This window comes from Oncorhynchus mykiss, chromosome 15, assembly GCF_013265735.2.
Source record: "Oncorhynchus mykiss isolate Arlee chromosome 15, USDA_OmykA_1.1, whole genome shotgun sequence".
Lineage (NCBI taxonomy): Eukaryota > Metazoa > Chordata > Actinopteri > Salmoniformes > Salmonidae > Oncorhynchus > Oncorhynchus mykiss.
The window spans coordinates 22,945,690-22,956,055 of NC_048579.1; the positions used below are offsets into that span (position 1 = coordinate 22,945,690).

General features: G+C 40.8%; 1 protein-coding gene across 2 annotated transcripts in view; it reads right to left on the bottom strand.

Moving 5' to 3' along the window:
• Positions 1 to 10,075, bottom strand: part of si:dkey-225n22.4 (collagen alpha-1(XXI) chain) — a 47,849-nt gene extending 37,774 nt beyond the window's left edge. For both annotated transcript variants that reach the window (XM_021562735.2, XM_021562733.2), the window contains exons 1-2: positions 9,961 to 10,075; positions 2,129 to 2,247 (exon numbers count right to left, since the gene is read on the bottom strand). In XM_021562735.2, the coding sequence (XP_021418410.2) occupies positions 2,129 to 2,210 (82 nt within the window). In that variant the 5' untranslated portion in view covers positions 2,211 to 2,247; positions 9,961 to 10,075. The remainder of the gene's footprint in view (positions 1 to 2,128; positions 2,248 to 9,960) is intronic.
• Between the last annotated feature and the right edge of the window lie 291 nt (positions 10,076 to 10,366).

Below are 10,366 nucleotides of genomic sequence, written 5' to 3' on the forward strand. Positions count from 1 at the left end.
CCACTATCCTTGGTAGCTCTGGTGATGTGTGTGTTTATATGGGAGTATCCAATTGTGAAACATTGATAAAAATGACTCTGCCAATTAGATTATTGTATTTTTTTTATGTTTGTGTGTGACGAAAACGATTAGTGATTAAGGCAGTAGCCTAACCTAGCCTGTTAACATTAGCTAGCTACTAGTAGTGGATATAATTTTAGCTAAAAGTAATCTATAGAGATTTGAAGTGAACATTTAAAAAAATCTATGAGAAAAGAAGCACAATCTCTAACCAAAGAAATTCAGCGTGCAGCAAAGTCCATCAGCCATGTGGAGAATGACAAGTTTTCGTTGGCACACTACAATAGGAGGAAGGCGAACGGGGAGATAGTGGAGAGACCAAGGTTAGCCTATTCCAAGCCCATTTGCCTATTCCAAGTTCTGCTGCAAACTTTTTGATGCACACGAGTGCAAATATGCGCTGGTCAGGGATGGAACAAGGGACTGGAAGAATCTGTGCCACCTCCTCAGCTCGCATGAGAAGTCACATGACCACCTAGATAGCTTCCAGAGATGGAAGGAGCTGGAGATCAGGCTGGTGTCCAAGCAAACTCAGATGGTTTGATTTAAGGACCATGGACAGCTACCGAGAGAACATCGCTGAATGCAATGCAGCACCACAGCAGATGAAAGAAGCCACTAGGTGGAGACAAAATAAATAAATTGTTGAAACTGATGTCGGACAATCAAATTCAATATGTAAATAAACAACATTTGTTAAGGCTGGGTCATTGACATAAAGCTTATTTTACACTGCTCCAGTGAAACGAGGCCCGCATTTATGAAAGCAGTTGTTTCCAAAGTTCAAATGATCTTACTCTGTCTTACAGTCCTAACAGAAATATTAAAATATAATGTTAAATGTGTTATATAAAAGTGATATTTTTATTTTTATTGTAACAATTATGGAGCCGTGCTATGTGTGATAACAGGTGTGATTTACAAGAAACTTGTTTTCCTACTATAGGTAGTACGTTGCATAGTGATAGCAACATTGTAACTCTCCGATGCAGGGGTTAAAGATAATTGGAGCTTATTTCTTCATCTTCCAATAAATAAGTGGTAAGCCTACCTGTTTGACAGACACAATTATCCTATCCATATATGTCGGTATAGCCAAGTACTCCAATACTGTCACATGCACTGATTAAATACCTTTGTGTCTGGGAAGGGCTTGGTGTGTTTGACTAAAACCAGGGCTCAAATTGAGTGAGGGTATCACATACCCTTTGTTAAAGAGAGGGCAAAAAGGATATATATTGTTTGCTTTATATTTTGAAATAAATACATAAATGTATCCAGATTATATCAAGCGTTCAATAACAATGCTTAACTCGGTGATGCCTTATGGTAGAAACCAGCTCTAAAATGCCTGGGAAAGACGCGACTCCAATGCATATGGGGATATATTGATTCCTCTCTATGACAATCTCAAGCTGAGCTGCAGCCTATAATATTCAAGGAGATGAAAACACTTGACTTTGCTATTCTGTCCCTACTAATTAAGCTTTTCTCTTTCTGAAAAGAAAACACGTTTGTTTAAACCCAGGCAGCTTTAAGGAACCACTTCTGTTTTTTGGTCATACAACGGACGAGTAGCCAGTAGTTGAAGCTTACAGTTTTCTGCGTCAGTAGAGCCTCTGTCTGGGTGGAAAAGTAACTTTTGAAAGTGCCATGCTTAGATTCATCAGGATATCTACAATGTCATTATTTTTGTCTCGCCTACGGCGCAGAACGTCCAGGGCATTGCTGATTTTATCAGCGCAATCAGATTGAAAATATTAGACTATGTTATTGACATTGAACTGATTATATAGCCTACTAACCAGGTGTGTTAAAAATGGTGTTTATTCGTAGCATAGGCCTATTAATTGGGCTGATATTATGTTCTGTTCCTCCAACTTTTAGCTGAGAAGAAAAATTGGCCCAAGGCCAAACCTACGGGGGGGCGGCAGATTTTTGTCTCGCCTAGGGCGGCAGAACGTCCAGGACCGGCCCTGTTCGTATTTTGAGATGCAAGGTTTAACCTGCATGTTTTCTACAGAACAGATTAGACATACCATACCAAATGTAGACATACTGTACATACCAGCTCTGATATCCTCCTCCTCTATTGCCTGTAGATATGCCAGAAACAGCAGCATAGTCAGTGACCTTAATGTCCATGCCATTGTTCTTTAAGAGGTGTCCCGGTCCAGTCTTCACAGTCTGAAATGAATACTTTCACAGTTGAGAAATGCATGTTTATAATTTACAGTATGTAAATCAACTGATTGGATTTCAGATCAGAGAATGTCAGGGAGATGTGAAACGTCAAGAACAAACAGCAGTTTGATATGTGCAGATGTTGAAGTAAGCTGTTCTGAGATTTCATATCAACTCTCATTTCAGACCTGAACGTCACATTTTCCAAACGTAATCACATGTAAAAACCCTCTATACGCTATCAAAATACAAAACAGCAGTCACCACGTACTGTGAATTTAATTGGACTGTCACTGAAATGCCTAACACCAGTCCTGTTTAGAACGGACCTGTGGTACACCCACTCATTCATATGCCTGTTCTTCCGAGAGTCTGCTGTCTCTTTTTACAAGAGAGAATGTTATGCTTCTCAGCTCTGTTTTGTTTCATGCAATGTAATGGGACAGATGTGTCAGATGAGCAACCAGGCAAACTCTAAATAATGTACATAAAAAGGACATGAATAAAACAGCATGTGTCAGGAAATTGTACTTGTACGCCCATGGGCTGAAAACAAGAACCTCTCTCCCTATCCCCCTAAAATCTGTTTTTTCTTCCCCCACTCTTCAAAAATATCTTGGTAAGGGAGACATTTTGCATTATGCCATAAGACGCGTGGTCTGTTTTTTTGTGGGGGCCAGCCCACTTTCATTTAGCCTAGAAACATTGCCCCACCGACCACAGGCCTCAGCCAAAGAAAATAACAATGTAGGCAGAATGCTAGAGAACACAACACGAAAATAAACATGGCATGCTGCAGTGTGTTGGCAGGCAGTCTGAAGACAGGGGTGGGACGGCACACACACACACGTCTCTCTATGCGGCGGATGTCAGTCGTGGCCAGTCTGCTTCCTCCCGCCACTTCAAATCCTTCTCCACTACGATGTCCTTTCAATGTCAATAGACATTATTTTCTTTTTTAAGTCTGATCAAACAAGCATTGAGTTGTTCTGCTTCAAGTCATGGTACTGAGTCATGTATTTCAGCAAACAGCCTTGAGACCAAGTGAATAACATGTTTCTTAACATGGGGGTTCTGAGTCACAGGGATATGTAACTCTCAGGCTGTCAAGACGGTAAGTTCTTTTGAGGTAAAGGAGTGGCCTGAGTTCAAGTATCAGACACAGGGGTAAAGAGAGAAAAAAAGAGACAAATGTGTCCAATGCTGGCCTCCATTCACTACTTCTCCAAGCGGTCTTGTAAAATGGTAGTACAGGTAGTAAAATGTTACAGCCTGGCTGTAACTGCAGGTCCTAGGAGAGGGCACTCAGGACATTCCCAGGGACATGGGAAGTCAATTCCCTCGTAAATCATCTGTGTGCAGCGTTTCCCTCCATCTCACTTCAGTGATGGTTCCACTAAACCTGCAAATGATCCATCAGTGGTAAACAGAGCACCAGAACTGTGAATCAGGTATTAAAACAAAACCCAAAATATATATTTATATACACATTGTGGCTCGTTTATGAATGAATCACTGAGAAGCGACGTTACATCCATCACCAAGAACATTTAATCATTTCCCTGGCTTTATGTCCTACACAGCAAACGTGTGGCTGTTGTGTTGAGGTATAAAAAAAAAATGTTTTCAACAAATCAAAACATAGTTTATATTTTAGATTATTCAAAGTAGCCACCCTTTGCCTTGATGACAGCTTTGCAATGCAATCTAATACAATATATAAGTGGTTGGAATTATTGCTCCCGTTACTGAAATGGTTATTCCAATTTAGATGGTTTAGGTAGTCTTTTATGACAAGTTCATCACCATAGCACTCATTCTGAATTTAAATTGTGGGTGATAAAAGTTACAATTATTATAATGCGGCGGCAGTTAGCCTGGCAGGTAGGAGCGTTAATTACTGTCCCAATGCTCCTACCCGCCAGGCTAACTGCTGCCGCATTATAATAATCATAACGGAAAGGTTGCTGGATCAAAACCCGAGCTAACAAGCTAAGAATCTGTCATTCTGCCCCTGAGCAAGGCAATTAACCCACTGTTCCCCAGGTGCTGATGCTGTCGATTAAGGCACCTCTCTGATTCATAGGGGTTGGTTAAATATAGAAGACACATTTCAGTTGAACGCATGACTAGGTATCCCCCTTTCCCTTTCCTAATTGTTGAAAATCCTCCCTATGGCTGGATTCCAATAGGAATACCAGCATAGTGACCTGCAGGGGGCATAACTAAAGACCTTATGACATGTATAATGTAAGGTCATGAAGGGTTTACTTTATACTCAAAAACATTGAGTTTTTGAAGGCTTTTGTTGAAGGCTTTAGTATTGAAGATTAATGAATTCAACAACCATGTCTCTGTAACTAACAAACACAGTCTTGGGTGGGTAACTCGTAATGTTCACTCGAAATGCACCCTGGGAAATATGCAAATAAGGCTTTACACCCTACAGTGTTAAAACAACCCCCCCCCCCCAAAAAAAAAAAAAACATAATACATGTGTTTTTCCCTAAAACTGAGAAAGTGTAACAGCATCAGCTCAAATAAAATGTTAATTTAAATCAGAATTTGCTACACCCACGGTGTTAGGGACCTAACACTCTGGGGATGTCAGTTTATCAGCACTTTGAAAAGTGTTAGTTTAACACTATTTGAGATGGTCACCTATAATTTCAAAGAAAGTGTTACATTTAACACTGTGGGTGTTAAAATTCTGATCGCAAATTTGCTTTGTAGATGTGTCGCCTGTCTTGACCCAATATCTTCTGACTAACATCCTAATCTTTGCACTAAAACTTTCCACATTAGGACAATGAACAATGCTAGGGATTATGCACACTCGCTGTTGATCAATCCTCACTTCACTGGCACAGTATACAGTGCCTTGCGAAAGTATTCGGCCCCCTTGAACTTTGCGACCTTTTGCCACATTTCAGGCTTCAAACATAAAGATATAAAACTGTATTTTTTTGTGAAGAATCAACAACAAGTGGGACACAATCATGAAGTGGAACGACATTTATTGGATATTTCAAACTTTTTTAACAAATCAAAAACTGAAAAATTGGGCGTGCAAAATTATTCAGCCCCTTTACTTTCAGTGCAGCAAACTCTCTCCAGAAGTTCAGTGAGGATCTCTGAATGATCCAATGTTGACCTAAATGACTAATGATGATAAATACAATCACCTGTGTGTAATCAAGTCTCCGTATAAATGCACCTGCACTGTGATAGTCTCAGAGGTCCGTTAAAAGCGCAGAGAGCATCATGAAGAACAAGGAACACACCAGGCAGGTCCGAGATACTGTTGTGAAGAAGTTTAAAATATTTCCCAAGCTTTAAACATCCCAAGGAGCACTGTGCAAGCGATAATATTGAAATGGAAGGAGTATCAGACCACTGCAAATCTACCAAGACCTGGCCTCCCTCTAAACTTTCAGCTCATACAAGGAGAAGACTGATCAGAGATGCAGCCAAGAGGCCCATGATCACTCTGGATGAACTGCAGAGATCTACAGCTGAGGTGGGAGACTCTGTCCATAGGACAACAATCAGTTGTATATTGCACAAATCTGGCCTTTATGGAAGAGTGGCAAGAAGAAAGCCATTTCTTAAAGATATCCATAAAAAGTGTTGTTTAAAGTTTGCCAGAAGCCACCTGGGAGACACACCAAACATGTGGAAGAAGGTGCTCTGGTCAGATGAAACCAAAATTTAACTTTTTGGCAACAATGCAAAACGTTGTGTTTGGCGTAAAAGCAATACAGCTGAACACACCATCCCCACTGTCAAACATGGTGGTGGCAGCATCATGGTTTGGGCCTGCTTTTCTTCAGCAGGGACAGGGAAGATGGTTAAAATTGATGGGAAGATGGATGGAGCCAAATACAGGACCAGTCTGGAAGAAAACCTGATGGAGTCTACAAAAGACCTGAGACTGGGTCGGAGATTTGTCTTCCAACAAGACAATGATCCAAAACATAAAGCAAAATCTACAATGGAATGGTTCAAAAATAAACATATCCAGGTGTTAGAATGGCCAAGTCAAAGCCCAGACCTGAATCCAATCGAGAATCTGTGGAAAGAACTGAAAACTGTTGTTCACAAATGCTCTCCATCCAACCTCACTGAGCTCGAGCTGTTTTGCAAGGAGGGATGGGAAAAAATGTCAGTCTCTCGATGTGCAAAACTGATAGAGACATACCCCAAGCGACTTACAGCTGTAATCGCAGCAAAAGGTGGCGCTACAAAGTATTAACTTAAGGGGGCTGAATAATTTTGCACGCCCAATTTTTCAGTTTTTGATTTGTTAAAAAAGTTGGAAATATCCAATAAATGTTGTTCCACTTCATGATTGTGTCTCACTTGTTGCTGATTCTTCACAAAAAAATACAGTTTTATATCTTTATGTTTGAAGCCTGAAATGTGGCAAAAGGTCGCAAAGTTCAAGGGGGCCGAATACTTTCGCATGGCACTGTACATGACATACTGCCATGCCACCTCTCTCTCTTCACAGCCACATGTCTGTATGCTTGCATTACATGATGTAATAAGCTCCAAATAACCATCCGGTTTCAATGGTGGGAGCAGCTGATATGTGTCTCCATTGAGTGTGAGGGTGTTGGGTATTTGGCTGGCTAAATAGTGGGGAACCCTGAGATTTTCCTCCAGATGTGTAACGGTTGTGGTATAATGGTACTTTTCAACCGAAGGCCATCTGTGTGTTTTCTTATGTACCAAATCCACAAGTTCCCTACCATAGCTTGTGGAAATTCCTCATCACACATGAAAATGAGAAAAATCTGTCCATCGACTGAGGTTTCCTGTTTCCTCTGAGCTTACACATTTTGTGCCAAACGCGATCAGTAAAAGCGAGCTAGACAGGTCAATGGTAAAAGCGTTAACGTCTCAGCATTCGTCTGTTGTGAAGAAAGATGCATTCTGTTCAGGCTCCATAACATTGGTTGAATGTGGCAAGATGGCCTCAAGATGTTCACAGTTATGGATTGGCCTCCATTATGGTTTAAGAAATAATGTTGTGTTTGAGTGATGTTGTAACCAGTCAAACTCAATAGCTCTTCTTGTCTTCTCTTCATTTACACTGATGTGAAAGAACTGAACTGGTCAAATTGCACCCATAACATTGAGAGGAAATGAGGAGAAGAAGCTGAGATACTCCCATTGAGATGCTCACCATTCAATGAGAACTAACTGGAACATTTCCTATGAACGCCCTTTTCATAATACATTAAGTGTGTTTATAATGCCTTATGAGCTATGCATAAAAAACGTCCCTCTGAGACAGGCCGAAGCATTAGAGCAGACTCTTTTTCTTTCCTTGCTGCGTCCATCCAGGCGGGCACAACAACATCAGCAGCTATAAATTCCCCATGGGCCTCTCCTAGTGAAACACATCAGTCATTACACAGATGATTTACACACGCATGGCATAGCGGCAAGCCTCGAACCTGAATTGCTTGGAGCCTCACGGAACATTTGGGAATCACTGGTGCGGTCAGTGCAACCACTCCCATTACAATCAATTACATCATCTTATTAACACGTACAGTATGTCTTTATTCAGCGTTCTCCTTCCACTCATCTCAATGTGGATGAATAAACATGAAGGTAGCTAAACCGCACTGGGGCACCATTGTGAATACAAAAATGCTAATTGATTCTATCAAGGATGTAATGAACTACATTAATGATGTGTGTGTGTGTGTGTGTGTGTGTGTGTGTGTGTGTGTGTGTGTGTGTGTGTGTGTGTGTGTGTGTGTGTGAGAGAGAGAGAGAGTGACTGAGTGCATAAAGAGATCTCTGGGAATTGATGCAGCAAAACCCATTGTCAATTGAACAAGGGAGTTCTAGGGGAGAGCTGGCTTTTAGTCCTACTAAAATGATTGCAGATTGCTGCAATTCCTCAGGGACTTGGCACAGTACAATGGGCTACATGGAGGACCTACATTAAAAATACTGATAAACCGAGATTGCCGTGTTTATAATTCCAACCGATTTTCCCCATGACTTCATATATATTCTTGTGATGCACTGTTCATTGTTGTTGAGTGAATTCACTAGGAATGACAATACACTTTATGAAGGGGTTCCTTGACTGGAGCAGTGGTCTAAGGCACTGCATCACTGTGCTAGAGGTGTTCGATCCCGGGCTGTATCACAAATGGCCGTGATCGGGAATCCCATATGGCGGCGCACAATTGGCCCAGCATCGTCCGGGTTAGGGGAGGGTTTGGCCGGGGTAGGCTGTCATTGTAAACAATAATTTGTTCTTAACTCACTTGCCTCATTAAATAAAAGGTTAAATAAATGGGTAATGAAATATCATGCAGGAATATCTTGCGTTTTAGGTGCTATATTTGTCCATCTGTATCCACTCAACTCCTAACGTCATATTTAGTCCCTACACTGCCAGAAAATATGGCTTCTTCTGTTTACAGAACAGCCTTCTTCAGATTTCGGATATGTAATCATTTCAGTTGCAAGACACATTGGCCATGGTTGGAGGAAGGCATACTACTGTATATTCTCCTTAGCAATGTGTAATGTGCTTCTTATCAAAACCAGTGTTTGGATGCAAGGCCACACAGGCATAATCAGATATATGGCATTTATATTTGTAGCATGTCTGCCCTTTTCTGCTCAGCGACAGTTGAATTTGCAATGTTTATTTTCTGCCTCACCAACAGTTGCAGAATACAGATTCTGGGGGTACAAGACATGCTTATTCTGAAAGGCCCACTTTAAGGACAACTTAATATCATTACCATGAGGATAATCATGGTTAACCCAGAAGTAAAATCTCACAGAATTTGGTCAGCTACAGAATCTGTCCACAAGAGATTACCACGAAGGCCAAAGTACTGTACGTGATAAGCAATAAACCAATACACCACAAAATGTGACTTTTATTTTCTTTAACTGGCTCAGGTGTCTCCCCTTTGCCCCAATATGAGGTCAGTTCATCATTGCCATTGCCACTGGGCAAGCATATGTTACCCTTTCAGTGCGGAGCCACCAATCTCTTAGAGGCAAGCCATGATGTAATACTGAGTAGCAAGCAAGTCAGTATCAGGCTAACTAAAAGTCAAGAATAGGCTGTTGTTACAGTACTTAGCCTATAATTTCCTGCACCCTACAGGGGATTACATACTTCATGGCTTCCCCATTAAATGTAGCCCATGTACTGACAATACTTGTTCCATAATAGGAACAATGTAAAGAAAAGTAGCTCCAGTCATCAGCTACTCAGATAGGCTACTGTTGTAGTAGACTACCATTGTTGTAGTAGGCCGCATGAACCTTGCATCAGAAAAGACATTAAACCAAATGAAAATGTGCCTGTGGGATATCAGGCTACATTCCCATCACCACATTCCTCAAAAGCATGTAGCCTCTTTGCATCAGTTAGAATGTCTGAAAACGCAAATAGAGATCTGTAAAATGGGTTCGGAGGAATCTGCAATCTGATTGGCTGAAATGGGGTTCCAAGCCATTGACAATTCACTGTTATCTGCACTGTCTATGTCTAAGTAGTGTTAAGTTTCAAAGTATCAATACTTCAATTCAATTACAAATAATATTCAAGACAATAGTTCATTACTTTATTAGTAATTAACTATAATGTTAAGTAATCAAAGTCGTTTTTGGAATAGCCATTAATAATTTCAGTATGAAAAATATCTGAAAAGAAAAGCTTACCTTTTCAATTCCAGGAGACTAGCACAGTAAAAACTGTCCCTCTCCAGAGACAAACTTAAGACAAAAAGATTTATTGTACAAATAGAAATTCTCTGTATCGTCACTAGAGGGAGACTTTGCTATTGGTCCACAAGTGAAAGTGTCGCACTCGCAGGTCTTTATACCCGGGGAGCCTGTGACGTCTCATGGAACGCTCCACATGTTGCTGCTGTCACTCCCGACTGCAGACTTTGTGAAATGAGTGGGATAACCTTTAAATTAATTCATTAGACCGACACGCCAGACAGAGAGACTGACACACACACACACACACACAGATCTTCATTGGTGATTTGTTGGTTGAAAGATACACTCACACTTATAACCTCACTTTATGACATGTTTGATTGAAAATGTCTGTGTAGGC